The following is a 16396-nucleotide window of genomic DNA, read 5'->3' as shown; positions in this document are numbered from 1 at the left end:
TATCACTTGGCCATTTTAGCCCCAAGAGTTATATCTAATTTCTTCTTGGAATCAGACAACATTTCGGCCTCAACTACATTCCACACATTCACCACCCTCTGGTTGAAGACATTTCTCCTCACCTCAGTTCTAAAAGGTTTATCCCTTATCCTCAAACCCATCATTCCGGACCCACCCACCCACCACTGAGAAAATTCTTTCTAATTCTACCCTATCTAAAAAACCCTGACAGAATTGTGTAAGTTTCTAAGACATCCCCTCTCACTCTTCTGAACTCCAGTGAATATAATCCTAATTGACTTAGGTTCTAAGATAAGCTTACTGAAGCCTGTAAGAATCTGAGGGATCTTGATAGGATAGAGAATGTTTCCACTTGTGGGGAATTTGAAAACCAGGGTACACATTTTAAAAACAAAAGCTCTCCTATTTAAGTGAGGGGTAGGATTGTGGTCAGTACCGACTTGGTGGGCTGAATGGCCTCCTTCTGTATTATAGGGATTCTGTGAACTTCTGTGAACTACATCAACGGGGATGAAGTAGAAAAGGTCAAGAGCTTCAGGTTTTTAGGTGTCCAGATCACAAACAACCTATCCTGGTCCCTCAATGTCAACACTATAGCTACGATTCTCACCAACTTTTACAAATGCACCACAGAAAGCATTCTTTCTGGTTGTATAACAGCTTGGTATGGCTCCTGCTCAAGTCTGCAAAGGAACTACAAAACATTGTGAATGTAGTCCAATCCATCGCACAAACCAACCTCCCATCCATTGACTCTGTCTATACTTCCCACTGCCTCAGCAAAGCAACAGCATAATTAAGGACCCCACACATCCCGAACATTCTGTCTTCCACCTTCTTCAGTTAGGATAAAGATACAAATGTCTAAGATCACGAACCAACCGACTCAAGAACAGCTTCTGCCTTGCTGCCATCTTTTGAATGGGCCTACTTCGCACTAAGTTGATCTTTCTCTAGTTATGACTGTAACACTACATTCCGCACTCTCTCATTTCTTTCTCTATGAACTGTATGCTTTGTTTGTATAGCATGCAAGAAACATTACTTTTCACTGAATGTTAATACATGTGACAATAATAAATCAAGTCAAAAGGCCAAGATGAGGATTTTATCTTCTCTTAACGGGTCATTGGTTTATGGAATTCTCTTATTCAAGGCTGTGTTAGCTCAACTTTTGGTAGACAGAAAGGTGGAGCGGAGATCAGAATCAGATGAGCCATGATCTTATCAAATGACAGGAAATTCGAAGGGCTGAATGGCCTACTTCTCCTCCCGAGTCCCAGGTTCTTAAGTCCATCTGGAACTAATTGCATAAAATTAACTTGAGGTCAAATAAAGCTAGACTCGATGTGCAACGGTAACAGAACATTAGATTCACACAAAATAAAGCACTTATTTAACATGTACAGACGGCATGGTTCATTTTGTGTAAATGACCAGACCTTGACACATATCATCAATGAACTTCACGGTTAACTTTGAGCTAATGTCAGCAAACATAATGTATTCGAGCTGCAAGCAGTTGAATCTGTGTTTATCCCGCTCAAGGCTGCAGTACCAAAACAAGATAAGCTTTGTAGTGCAAATAACCTTCACCTAGTACACACGAATCATTCAATACACAGAAACCACCCACTCCAATCAAGCAACTTGTTTTTGCTGTTTGTTTCTCATGTTATTGGTAGTAAAGGGACGATTATCCACTTGCCTGAAGCTAATTCATATATTGAATACCCTCCAACATAGATGAAACCTAAAACCAACTTAAATGCTAGCTTTTTAAAGGTAGTGATTTTACTGTAACATGGAGTTTTCGCACAGGCTATTGCAGAAGGAGCAAAGCTGACTTGATCTGGGCCTGGGGCAACTCGCAGAAGAGCAGGGATAATCACCCCCTAAGATCTCAATACCTCACAGCTATAAAACAGACCAAAGTGACAATAAACCTCATTACCAGCCAATGCTGCATTTAGATTTTGGCAGCAAGCATTAGCGATCAGGATCCAGAACAAACCACCTAAAAACTCAACAAGTGCGCCTGATTACAGCATTCCTGTTCTAAAGGCTTCTTGCCATGAAGAAACTGAGTGAGATAGCCTCCTACTGAGACAGGGCACAGATGTATTACTGTACCCTCTGCTGACTTTAGTTTAATTTCATTGACACAGCTATTGGCAGCGACAACAAACAAAGCCAAGCAGCAGTGGAAACATCGACAAGGAGAAGTTTCCAACCCAAGCATTCACAATTTATTAACAGTCCATAGCTTTAACCTCGCAGCCGCTAAGGCACAGCGCTCACTTTATAGGGTCTCAAGTGAATCCCCAGCTCATACTCAGCACCTGCGTACAATTAAATACAAATAATGTACAATTAACAGCAGTGATTACACATAATAGTGTTTAGACCTTGCAATACCCAGTAGACAAATGTACGAGTTACCCACAATATATCATTTGTTCTCTTCATAGACAAGGCTCATCAGTCAACCTAGCATCAACAGTGACCACCCAGACTGGAAACATACTCAAACCTATGTGCCAAAGATCATCAAATACCCCTTTGTTGGGAAAGGCCTACATCAGATAGCAGCACCAGTGATGGTCAATAAGTCACTGAGTTTTACAGCACAGAAAGAGGCCTTCTGCCCGTCATGTTTGCGTCAGCCATCAAGTACCTATCTATTTTAATCCCATTTCCAATTTCTTCAACGTTGTGAAGGTTCCCACATCTACCATCCTTTCAGACAGTGAGTTCTGGATTCCCACCATCTTCTGGGTGAAAAAGGTTTTCCTCAAATCCCCTTCAAATCTCCTGCCCATTACTTTAAATCTATGCCCCCTGGCTATTGACCCTTCTATTAAGGAGAAAATTTTCTTCCTATCTATGGCCTTCACAATTTTGTACATCACAATCAGGTCCTCCCTCAGCCTTTTCTGCTCTAAGGAAAACAGCCCCAGCCTGACCAGACTCTTGTCACTGTTGAAACACTATGGTAGCTGACAAATGGCTAGCACAGTTTTGGTGGAGCTGTAGTGTCTGTGCATGGCTTTCTCCTTGGTTGCATAGCATAAAGCTTACGGTGAGTCTATTTTCACATGCAGCACAACACACCTAACAGATCTGTATTGAAGAGTTATCTTTCTCTTTTCACATCTTGTGAAAATACTGGCCAATAGTTTTCATTAGACATTTTGTTCTGATTTTGCAAGCACAGATTGGTTGAGTACAGTGAGTACTCTGCCTATTGCAAACAGTCCCTTTGAAATCTGATGTGGCCCATAGTCACACCATCTAAGAAGGAGGACAATGAAGGAGATGAGGAGCAAGAGAAGGAGATCCCCGTCCAAGCTTCTGGCTCTGACAAGAGGAAGAGGGCAGCATGGCAGATGAGCTAAAGCCCATGTAGCCATGGCTGATTCACATAATACAAGTTTAATATGGAAGGCAATCTTCGTCAGGGAAATGTTCACTCTCAATATGAGACAATACCAACAACACATATTGAAAGACAAGGCCATCAACATGACTGAATCCGTGATCACCGTGGCTTCAAGAGAATGCACAAATATACCTTCCAAAATCCTTTGCAACTGGACCCTGCAAATGTGTCTGCCAATGAACCAGCAAAAATGCTGCCAGGTGCCTATTCAAACCATGTCCACAATGCTGAGAATGCCATTAGGAAGCAGAAGTTTACACCCTCTGATTGTATGCACTAACAGCATTTAGCTGATGTACATTGTGCAGAGTGAGGCTACAATGGTGTTAGAACAACTCCTTTAATTACCTTCACATTATACATTTGCCATCAACATCCAGCTTCAGGAGTATGTGACAGCTAAAACGCACAATGCTACCCGACTTCTCAGCTCCCTTAGAAATTGCAGCCTCTACCATCCAAAAGAAAAAGGCTTCCAATGTGCTGGGGCGACCACACGAGCAAGCTTACCTGGAGCATACATCCTGGCATGCAGAGCATCCACTTAGTTGACTGTGTAACACTACACATGTGGATAACTGCCTATGACACATAACTCATTCTTGAAGTTCTAGGAAACTGTGTAAACCTTTGTACCCGACCATTGGCCCTCCCTTACAGTCAATCATTGATGCACAAGGAACACTGCAAGGAACATCTCAATCTGCAACACCTGCTCACCTTATCTGAAGGTCTGGAGAAGGAAGCAGCCTTCTGCTCTCAGGCATATATGGTTACATCATTGCTCTGATAGCATCAATGTGATAGAGACTCAGTATACACTCTTCAGTGCATGGCCCGCCTTCATTTTGTTATGATTTGCATCGAAGGCTTTAGAGTATGAAGCATCCCAAGACATTACTCAATATCACGACAGGTATTTCAGAAGTGCATAATTTTGGAATGTACAAAGTGGTAGTGTTACCACGGACACATTAGTGATCGAATTGAGACAGCAACTTGCGCTCCTTACTGAACCTACCCTACCACACCCATGGTGCCCCGGGGGAGGTGGAAGTAGGTTGCTCACCTCTCATTCTATCTGAGATTGAAGAGCATAGTTGCTGGGCGCATAGTGAAAGGTCTGGTGAGGGAAGCAACTACCAACTACAGCCCCTTTCCATGCTGACATTTTATGCTAGCAGCAATAAAATGTGCTCCATACAACCAGAAATATGAATATTTAAAATCTGACATGCGACATCATGCAGTGAGAGAATGCAAATTTAGTCTCCGAATCTCCAGTTTCTGTTGCAAACTTGTGAGTGAGAATGAGCCAAAAAGTTACCACTGCTGCAGTGGGAGGACGGCACGGTGGCGCAGTGGTTAGTGCCAGGAGCCCAGGTTCAATTCCAGCCTTGGTCAATGTCTGTGCGCAGTCTGCACATCCTCCCCGTGTCTATGTGGGTTTCCTCTGGGTGCTCCGGTTTCCTCCCACAGTCTGAAAAACATGCTGGTTAGATGCAATGGCCATACTAAATTCTCATTCTTTGTACCCCAAACAGATGCTGGAGTGCAGTGACTCAGGGATTTTCACAGTAACTTCATTGCAGTGTTAATGTAAGTCTACCTGTGCTTAATAAATAAATGATAAATTTTAACTCGTGACTAGCTTTAGAACATGACTAAGGGACTCTGAAAAGATCTTTAACAACCCATCTGCTTTAAGTGGTCTGTTGAAGTGATACCAATGATTGAAAAGAGTGGTGGGGGGGAGAACCAAGAATGAAATATGTAGCAACTAATCATAGGATTTTTTTTTATTTAACAAATAGTATCACATACATGTAAAAATACTGAAGAACAAAGCATATTTTTTCCACTGTGGAATGGAATTAAACATATATATATATTACATTAAAAAATAAACAGCAGTTCTGCAGTACCTTTTACCCTGTAACAATCACATAATGTGCACACATGAAAAATAATTACATTAGACTAATATTTATAAAACCTACAAAATAGATTGATTAAGTTTGTGCAATTCCATTTAGTGTCCTTGTGTTAAGAGTAGCCGTTGGTGACACTAGGTAATGAAAAAGAAGCAGGAAGCACGAGGAAAATGGCACAAAGTGTTGGAAGCAGACCTTTCTGGCAATGCACTGGTGAGCCAATTAACGTTTATATAACCAGTCAGCTACCGGAGTAGGTAAGTGGGCCAAGATGTGCAATCGAATCCACCAATAGGCATTCATTGGTTCGTAACGGCTGTATGGATATCTGGAAGTTAGTGCATCAGAGATGGCGTCAAAAATAAGAGATGTGTCTTTTGAACTGCTGCTGCAGAAAGATTTCATGATCATTGTCTGTCGATCAAAGTAAGCCTTCCCGTAATCCTCGTGTACGATATCAGCAGCTTCATTCCACATTCTATCAGCGATGCTTTCAATACGATCGCGGTTGAGGATTCCTGTGGCAGCTATGTAGTTCCCCAGCTCAATAATGCTGACTTTAACACCCCAACGCCGCTGTTCATAGCGCAGGCAATCTGAGAAGGCCTCCAGTCCATAATTTGAAATGCAGTAGGCAGAGTGGCTCGCTAGGCCCATGCGTCCAAGCATGCTGGCAACATTAACAACACGACCTGCAAACATTGTAAACAGCAAAAAAAGACGATTGTTAATTCAAATGAATAAATAGAGATCAACTAAATCCTTTCTTAGGATAGATCTGGTCACATGGATGGTTTTAAGCCTTCAGTACAGGATCATAGAATCCCTACAGTGCAAAAGGAGGCCATTCAGCCCTTTGGGCCAGCACCAAATCTCTGAAAGAGCATCTTACCTGGGCTCACCCCCCCCCCCATCCCTGTAACCCCACACATTTACCATGGCTAACCCACTTAATCTAGGCATTTCTTTGGACACCGAGGGGCAATTTAACATGGCCAATCCACCTAACATGCTCTCTTTGGACTGTGGGAGGAAACTGGAGCACCCAGAGGAAACCCACGCAGACACAAGGAGAATCCTTCCCAGTCGCTCAAAGCCAGAATAAAACCCAGATCCCTGACGCTGTGAGGCAGCAATGCTAACCACATGCTGCCCCACTGTGCTGCCCCTAAATCCTAAATTTCACACTGAATGCATCCATTTCATTCACAGAATTTTGCAAGATTGCAAAACATGACTGATAAAGGAAGCATGTAGAAATTATATTTTGAAACTCTTATTTTGTCACATTCTCTGAGTTATTTTAGTTAGTTACTGATCTGTCCATCCATGATATCCTAAGACCACTTGTCATTTTATTGTTTTTTTAATGGCACATCAATTCCATACCTTTGAATTTTCTTCTTTGAAAACATCTCACGTCTCTGTTCAGTCCTGCGCGCCAATGTTGCCTTTCACATTAGTTCATTCCTTATCTTTCCGAAATCTGCTCTAATTCAACTGGATGCTCCAGTTTTGGTACAGTTTTCACCTTCTCATTAGCTCTCATCTCTTGTCATATTGTAGACTCCACTCCCAAAGTGTTCACCAACATTTAACTCACCTACATGATCCACTTCATTGCTCTTTACCAGATTTAGCTATGCCTCCAACCACTAGGCCTGTTGACATATGCCTAGAATTCCCCAAATTCATTTGCCCCACCCCCCCCCCCGCCTCCATCACTGCCAATGTGAACCGAGAATTTGACGCTCAGCTAAACCTCCATTCACTGCAGCGGGTCTGGAGAACCCCAGCCGTGGGCAAGGGCAGAGAATTTCAGCTATGTAGCTGAAGGATGTCTGCCTACGTGTAGTCTAGAAATCCTCCGTTCACTTCCTCTCTGCTCCAGTCATTAAACTGAACTTTCATATCCTCACGAGCGGCATGGTGGCACAGTGGTTAGCACTGCTGCCTCACAGCACCAGGGATCCAGGTTCAATTCCTGGCTTGGGTTACTGTCTGTGCAGAGTCCGCATGTACTCTGTGTCTACGTAGGTGCTCTGGTTTGCTCCCGCAGTCCGAAAGACTGGTCCAGTGCATTGGCCATGCTAAATTCTTCTTCAGAGTATGCAAACAGACACCGGAGTGTGGTAACGAGGGGATTTTTACAGTATTTCACTGCAATGTTAACGTAAGCCTATTTGTGGCACTAATAAATAAACTTTACTAAAGTATAATAATGTTGTTTTCCCTACGAATCTCTCTTAGCCTAAATTTCTTCTTCTGTTTTTTTCTCACAGTTTGGAAGTCACTAATACACGTCATTAATATAACATCCTTTTTTGTACTGAGCCATCTTGAGAGTCCAAATCAACTCTCTCTGTAATATGTATTTCCTCTTTCAATATTGCCATTCAGGATTCTTTATTATTTTTCTGTCTCTCCTTATTACACCTCAATGGGCCACTGCCACTCCATATTGACTGCCCTACATTCTTAAGCACCTGTCTGGCGAGATGGCAAATGGAGTTTAATCCAGACAAATGTGAGGTAATGCATTTTGGAAGGTCTAATACAGATAGGAAATATACAGTAAATGGCAGAACCCTTAAGAATATTGATAGGCAAAGGGATCTGGGTGTACAGGTACACAGGTCACTGAAAGTGGCAATGCAGGTGGAGAAGGTAGTCAGGAAGGCATACAGCCTGCTTGTCTTCATCGGCCGGGGCATTAAGTTTAAAAACTGGCAAGTCATGTTTCAGCTTTGTAGAACCTTAATTAGGCCGCACTTGGAATACAGTGTTCAATCCTGGTCGCCACAATACCAGAAGGAGGTGGGGACTTTGGAGAGGGTACAGAAAAGATTTACCAGGATGTTGCTTGGTATGGAGGGCATCAGCTATGAGGAGAGGTTGGAGAAACTTGGTTTGTTCTCACTGGAACGACAGAGGTTGAGGGGCAACCTGATAGAAGTCTACAAGATTATGAGAGGCATGGACAGCGTGGGTAGTCAGAAGCTTCTTCCCAGGGTGGAGGAGTCAATTCCTGGGGGGCATAGGTTTACGGTGTGAGGGCCAAGGTTTAAAGGAGATGTATGAGGCAAGTTTTTTACACAGAGGGTGGTGGGTGCCTGGAGCTGTCTGCCAGGGAATATAGTAGAAGAGATATGATAGTGACTTTTAAGAGGCTTCTTGGCAAATATGCGAATAGAATGGGAATGGAGGGATATGGGCTCCGGAAGGGTAGGGGGTTTTAGTTCAGTCAGGCACATGATCGATGCAGTCTTGGAGAGCCACAGGGCCTATTTCTGTGCTGTAATTTTCTTTGCTCTTTGTTTGTTGAATAGTCTCCTGAACAGTACAGAGAGGTTCAGAGGACAGTAGCTGCTCCACTAAAGCACCTTCAAAAAGGTAATTACTTCAAAATCCCTTAACAGCAACGTGCCTGTTACTAAAGCATAGTACTTATTTCATAAACTGTAGAAGTCCAGTCATACTTTTCAACAGATATGTGGACTATGCTGATCTGGACTGGTATAAACATTTTAACCAAAGCAAGATTACCTCAACATTCACTTTTTTAACTGACAAGTAAACACTGCTGCAGGCTTTCACATGGTATATAGAAATATCAATCTGTACAATTAATTAAATGATAGCTCAAAAACTAGAAAGACACATGACACACAACATACACAGTAAAGTAGTGGGGATTTAATAAGCAAATTTTCTTACACAGTAGTCTCTCGCCGAAATGATCAGAGAGCTGGAACCCAGTTTTACTCACCCGTTGCTCGCCGGATGAGCGGGAGGAAGGCTTTAGTTACTCGGATGGCTGCCCACAAGTTGACATCTGCAACTTCCTTGTAATGTTCCACACTTGTGAACTCCACTTCTCCGAAAGTTGATATGCCAGCATTATTCACCACACCCCAGAGACCTGAGTAAAGCACACAAGGGTATTTGATCACTACCAGCTGTTCATGCATCACAATTATCACCCTCAGTATCTCATACAAAGGAAAATTTATGAAAGGAACATTTTTATAGCCTGCTGAAGCTGGCCTGCCATTCTAAACCGCTCTCAATTATCTTGGGGAAACAAATTGGCTTTTCACTATTTTTGATCAAATATAATTATCATCTTTGTTTGCTGTTTGAATTCTCACACTGTATAACTATTACCGCATACGGAACAGTATCTTGTATTGCACTCCCTTTGTTCAATTTTCACTTTACTGACTAACAAAGAGAACTTCCTCAGCATCATAAGAGGAAGGTGGTGGTAAAAGATAGACATGAAAAAGTACGAGCTGACGTTGGAGTTGGGGGCACAGAAGTGCTGGTTAATGGGGGACTCCACTCACATCTTCCTCCCTATTCAGTCAATCGTATTTCCATCCCACCTAACACATAAGGTAAAGTCGCCATAGTCCCATAGGCTGCTCTCCCCCTCATAGGATCATAGAATGCTTACAGAGCAGAAGAAGGCCATTCAGCCCATCCAGTCTGCACCAACCACAATCTCACCCAGGCCCTATTCCCATAAACCCATGTATTTATCCTAGCCAGTCCCCCTGATACTAAGGGACAATTTAGCGGGGTCAATCAACCTAACCTGCACATCTTTGGACAGTGGGAGGAAACCAGAGCACTCAGAGGGAGCCCACGCAGACACGGGGAGAACATGCAAACTCCACACAGACAGTGATCAGGGCCAGGAATCGAATCTGAGTCCCTGATACTGTGAGGCAACGGCGCTAACCAATGAGCCACCATGCTGCCCCTTAACCTGATGATCATCACTACATCACAGACGAAGAATAAGATTGAGCAGGCAGGGTCTTCATGAATAACCTCAGCTGATATTGGATTTGGACCTGCGCTGTTGGCACCACACCATGCCACAAACCAGCCCTCCAGCCAACTGAGCCCCCAAAACACATACAACCAAATAGTCAAACATTACAAAGAAGCTATTCAATTGTACCAGAAAATGAAAATAAAATGGAAAATGTGTCTGCAATCCCATTTCACTTTAAAACAGACAGTACTGAAACAGGTTTAATCCACCAATTTATCCCTCCCACCTCTCAAGCACAACTGAGCCATCGCTTCTGAAAGGAGGTCCAAATTGTTTAGGCCAATCAAACAATAGTCGATTGTCACTAGCATCTGTTTTTCAGGCTTTCACCAGCTGGCCTAAGCATTCCACAGCTGACACTCCTGAAGCTCTATTCCTGCTACTGTCAATAGGTTTATTTCCACAATGGGCTGGATCTTACCAGCCCAGTGAAGATGGAGTTAAAGGCAGAGGAGGGGAGGCCAAGAGATTACATAAGAACATAAGAACTAGGAGCAGGAGTAGGCCACCTGGCCCCTCGAGCCTGCTTCGCCATTCAATAAGATCATGGCTGATCTTTTCGTGGACTCAGCTCCACTTACTCACTCGCTCACCACAACCCTTAATTCATTTACTGTTCAAAAATTTATCTATCATTGCCTTAAAAACATCCAATGAGGTAGCCTCAACTGCTTCACAGAGCAGGGAATTCCACAGATTCACAACCCTTTGTGTGAAGAAGTTCCTCCTCAACTCAGTCCTAAATCTGCTCCCCCTTATTTTGAGGCCATGCCCCCTAGTTCTAGTTTCATCTGCCAGTGGAAACAACTTCCCTGCTTCTATCTTATCTTTTCCCTTCATAATCTTATAAGATCTCCCCTCATTCTTCTGAATTCCAATGAGTATAGCTCCAGTATACTCAGTCTCTCCTCATAAGCCAACACTCTCAACTCCACAGTCAACCTAGTGAATCTCCTCTATACCCCCTCCAGTGCTAGTATATCCTTTCTCAAGTAAGGAGACCAAAACTGTACACAGTACTTCGTGCGATCGCACCAGCACCTTATACAGCTGCAATATAACCTCGCTGTTTTTAAACTTCATCCCTCTAGCAATGAAGGACAAAATTCCATTTGCCTTCTTAATTACTTACAGATTAGAGGGAAGCCAGATCAGAACAGCTCCCTGACATATTCCCCCTGGCAGAGAACAGGCTGGTAACAGGACCCCTCCCTGCAGGTGAGCAGCCTTTTATGTTTGTTAACACCCCACTTAGGGATGAATTAGCAGCATCGAAGGAACTTGAGCAGCCTTCCTGCTATGCAGCCTCCCCATTGGCAAACTGATTGGAAATGGGCCATTGGAGCAAGAGGCCCCATGCCCCAATTGTGGCACATGGTTTTACAGCCACAGAACGGGTTCCCCTCCATCCTGACTGACAATGGATGCCTTCAGCGCAGCCCTTGTCTGGTGATCAGCAACAGCACTTCTATATTGAGATGCCCTCATGGCTCCTGATCTCCATCCACATGTCCACCCCTTCCAATGGGGCTACCAGCCTGACACTGCTGTGGACAAACTGAATGGGCCAGCAGCATTGGGAGCTTACTTGCAGGTCAGTCAGGGGGCCACCTGCTACAGGATCGCAATAGCAGTCTCGCTGCTGGCAACTGCAGGCTAAGAATGCCTATTTGGCCGCAACATTGGATTCTGGTAGCCTGCAAGAAAATCCAATTCAATGATTGATTGGGGCATGTGGGAATCTAGCAGCTTGCTGTAGACTTGCCCTCACTCTGTTCAGTGTCCAGAAGCATCAATGGCTAACTGCAGACATCAAGAGAATCTATGTCCAGAAATGGCTTAAGATTTCAAGGTCAATTACTGGTTACCATCCTCCTGTACACCAATAGATTTTTGTAGACTCAAGAAATCCAGTGGTGAAGTATATAACTGGAGCCAATCTCCACACACTTCCATAAGTATTTATTTACACAGTTACTGATTATAAGCAAGCACTTCCTAGCCCAAGAATCACGGGAGCAGTTTGTGTGTATTTATAGGGACACAAGCGACTCCTCCTTTAATACCTACCATGCATACAATTCAATTAAAATAACACACTATTAATAGATTTCTATCACCAGGGGTTTTGCAGTTGACTAAAAATAGTTCTAGAAGTTAATTGCAAAGGTCTTTCTTGACTATAAATAAACAGCAGACTGTGCAGAAACCTGCAAAAGGGAAAAATTTAATCTTTACAAACTTAAACTTATAAGCAACTGATACTAAACTCCTTTAGCGCGTCTTTTTAATACTTCGCAGCCAAATGATAAACTCCAGCTCAATATAGTTTATGAGCTGGAATATTAACTGTGTTAGCCAGATGACCAGTTCAGCTCATAGGGTGCGTTGGCATTACTAAGGCTTATTTATTTGTGTTTCATTGTGCTCCACTGAAAAAGAAATCACGCAAAGAAAATGGTAATTACAGAACAAATGAGCTGAGATCAGTTACAATGGAGCACAATGGAACAGCTTCTTTACATGGAAACATGAGAGTTGCTGGACAAACAACTTTCTACCATCCTGGCAGCTGGATGATACATTAAAGTTTTATTTATTTGTGTCACAAGTAAGTTTACATTAACATTGCAACAAAGTTACAGTGAAAAACCCTTTGTCGCCACACTCCAGCACCCGTTCGGGTACACTAAGGGAAAATATATCATAGCCAATGCACCTAACCAGCACATCTTTTGGACTGTGGGAGGAAACCGGAGTACCCAGAGGAAACCTACACAGACACAGGGAGAACGTACAGACTCTGCACAGACAGTGACCCAAGCCAGGAATCGAACCCGGGGAACCCTGGCACTATGAGGCACTGGGCCACCATGTTGGCCATACAAAAACAATAATGGAGTGTTTAATTAATAAAAATCAATTTCTTCCAAGCTGTCCTCAACAGACTCAGATACAAGGTAAAGAAGATCTCAGTGGTGATAACCTTTGGGAACCATGAGTCCAAAGTCACCTTCCAAACATTCAACGCTATTCACTTGCCAACTTACTCACATACTACATCCCAAAATGTTATCCAATTTTCAGCTGAATTAATCAATATTAATCACTCATTGAAATATTGCTTCCACGGATTTATTTTAAATTTCACTTTATCTTCTAATACCTGCAATATTTCACTCTATCTCCTGACACCATGAACAGTTGCGTATGTGCACGCAGCTCACACTGCATCCACTGTCACATACACACTTTCTCCCACTGCTGAGGAGATTGTGTGCATCTCTCAGCTGGTGCTGGTACTAGCGTGCACCTGGATATCTTGTCCACCATTGGCCTGCTTCCTCTGCCCCACTTCCAAACTCTTGCTGAACCTCTCGCTTGAGCCCTTACCCCCAAACAAAAGCAAAAATCAGGGTTTCAGCAACTGGTGAGCTAAGATGGGAGAAGTCAAGTGACATTAAGGAGGTGGATAGAGGTGGTCTTTGCGATGGTGTGAATCTGTGCTCAGAAGTTTATCTTGGGGGCAAATATGGCACAAAGGTTGCAAGGTTACATGGATCCGCTTAGTCTATTTCTGAGCATAACGCACCATATTTTACAATTAAGGTATTGAAGATACCTTATTTACAGTCCTTCCATGTGAAGGTGAAAGCTGTGTCTGGTGAGGCTGAAGCTGAATAACAAAATTATCGCCTTGTGGTGTCCATCAAGCAGTCCAGTTCCAATGTAAGTGTAACACATTCTTGGTTGAAGTCAGAATAAGACATACACATAGCTAAAACCTGACTGGAAACAGTGCCATGTTATGGACTGCAATTTTTGTGATGTGACAGGAGTTAAAACAGTTCATCCCACAGCCATACAGCAGTCTGCAGTCGACTAATGAGGTCTGAGTGAGACTCGCAGCGCTCACTGAGACACAGGTCCTGCCCTGTGGAGCTGCCAGCCACACTGATTCACCATCAGTTCCAGCAGTTCTGGCAGCACCAGGAAGAGACCTGTGACAATTGCCAGGACTGCAGAAGGAAAAGAAGATCAAAGCCCATACATCCAACAGCTGGAAAATCCAGAGTTTTAGGCAGGGAGGATTTGGGTAGGTTGGGTAGAGGGTCAGGTGGTGGGAGGTTTAAGGGAAAGTGTGGGTCGGAATGAGGGGAGGGGATTTGACAGATTTGACCTGTAAACAGCCATTGAATTGTGTCCCCCTTCCCTCTGTTTAAGATTTTTTTTTATTGAATTCAAATTCCATCATCTGTGGGATTCAAACCCAGATCCCCAGAACATAAGCTGAATTTCTGGATTAATAATCTAGTGACAATACCACTCGGCCATCGCCTCCCCGCCTACATGAATTGAATTTGGGCAACACAAAACCAGTTCTAAGTGTGTGTGAGTCTGTAACATAAAACTGCTAAAACCTTTGCATAAACTGAGTGTCCAATGCAGCCGGGGGAGAATTCCTGCATTGAAAAATGGAAATGTCAGACTAGTATAAAAAAAGTATTCCACTGGGACTGATGGAAGACTGTTATTTTTCAGGGAGTGCCAGTGCATTTGATGACACCTTGGTGATGCTCAGAAAATAACTGTTGAGGTAAACGCTTACACAAGGAAAAGGTTAGTTGCATGGATCACTCTGATGATGCTCTGCACTATCAGGCCGCTCATATGATTTTCTTCTGGTGCTCTGTAAAAGCTCATGAATGGAGTCCATCCAGTTGTCACAGGGTACATCATGTTCTGGTAATGAGAAAAGAGAAACCCAAAAATACCTCGACAAAAGACCCACAAGTCTTCAGAGAAGACCAATTTCACCTATAGTTATGTCTCAGATCTAGTTAAATCAGAGAGGGCAAAAAACACAAAAGCCAGGTTATTTCAAATGGCCAGTGTCCCTTCCCACCAGCCAAAGTGAATAGTGTTGGTTAGATGAGCTTTAGATTGGTTTCACAGGTCGGCGCAACTTTGAGGGCCGAAGGGCCTGTACTGTCCTGTAATGTTCTAAAGGGTTGGCTGTAAACACCTCCCCAACTCTACCTGCCCCGCAGCCATTTCATGTTCAAATGAACATCAATTGGCTGCAGGCAGTGGAGAGGGGGGGAGAGCAGGATTCCGCCCCCTCATTCTGAAGGAGAACCCCCACCTTACAGAGCCCCCACCACCCAATCTGATTGGCTGGCAACTCCCTAGTCTCTGCTGTAACAGGAGCTGCAGTGGACAGAAGAGGAAGTACAGGAAGCTGACAGAGCTCAAGTCCCAGAACTGGACAGCAAGGTAAGGTTTCAGGGTCCCAGGATGGAGAGAGTAGAGAAGTCCTGAGAGAATGGAAAGTGGGCATTGGGGGAAGAGACCAGTGGTGGGGTGGCAGGTGGGAATGGCCACTAGAGCTTAACGGTGGGGTATCCAAAGTTAGAATGGACCAGCTGATGGAGCCACCCCTTCCCACCCAAAGCCTAAGACCAATCATTTCTGGGCTTCTCCTATGCCCAGTAATCCTCCCACCAGCCTAAAATTGAAGCTAGGCAGGATACAGCTGTAAATGGCCAATAACAGGCCACAAGGGCCTCAAGTGGGCCAAGGGCAGTCTACCTATCCTGAGGCCTCATCCACTGCAACATAAAACTGCTGTGAGGTCAGGGCGGGCAGGAACTCAAGAGATTGTGAAATAGAAAGAGGGTTCTTTCTATTTCACATCCAGCCCCTCTGCTAAAAACCTACCAGTGGGGGAGGAATGTGAAATGCAGGCCATAAGGAAAAAGGCACACTCCTCTCACTACAACATCCAACCTCATTGACTAGACCACATCAGCATAGGAGTACCTCACTTACTCACTAATATTAAAACATCTTTCTTCTCAAAGGTTAAACATTCAACTCCATTTGCTAAAATTGTGCTGCTTGTACAACTACATTCTATATGAAATGGAACCCATATCATACCTTTCTCAGGTTCTTTCAAGTGGCTCTTTACAAACTTCACGGCCTCTCGCACCTCCTCATCTATGCATACGTTCATTTGAAGAACTTTCATACGTTCACACTTCATCTTCTCAAGTGTTTGCGCACCTTCTCCATTCTTATCCTTCCAAAGAAAAATACAATTACTGCAATTTTTCAACAACTAAATGAAGCAAAAACAAACTCTCTCGC

At 43.5% G+C, this 16396-nt stretch overlaps 1 protein-coding gene across 2 annotated transcripts in view; it reads right to left on the bottom strand.

Annotated features, from left to right (window-relative positions):
• Nucleotides 1-5284: 5284 nt before the first annotated feature.
• The window catches only part of LOC145341508 (D-beta-hydroxybutyrate dehydrogenase, mitochondrial-like), a 31880-nt gene continuing 20768 nt past the window's right edge, over nucleotides 5285-16396 (bottom strand). Inside the window, exons 3-5 of one of the 2 annotated variants that reach the window (XM_080186484.1) lie at nucleotides 16187-16328; nucleotides 9167-9319; nucleotides 5285-6089 (exon numbers count right to left, since the gene is read on the bottom strand). In XM_080186484.1, the coding sequence (XP_080042610.1) occupies nucleotides 5620-6089; nucleotides 9167-9319; nucleotides 16187-16328 (765 nt within the window). In that variant the 3' untranslated portion in view covers nucleotides 5285-5619. The remainder of the gene's footprint in view (nucleotides 6090-9166; nucleotides 9320-16186; nucleotides 16329-16396) is intronic. The other variant, XM_080186485.1, reaches the window with a different exon arrangement.

The sequence above is a fragment of the Carcharhinus amblyrhynchos genome, chromosome 3 (genome assembly GCF_965287045.1).
Source record: "Carcharhinus amblyrhynchos chromosome 3, sCarAmb.v2.hapA, whole genome shotgun sequence".
Lineage (NCBI taxonomy): Eukaryota > Metazoa > Chordata > Chondrichthyes > Carcharhiniformes > Carcharhinidae > Carcharhinus > Carcharhinus amblyrhynchos.
This window is presented reverse-complemented; position numbering and strand designations above follow the sequence as displayed.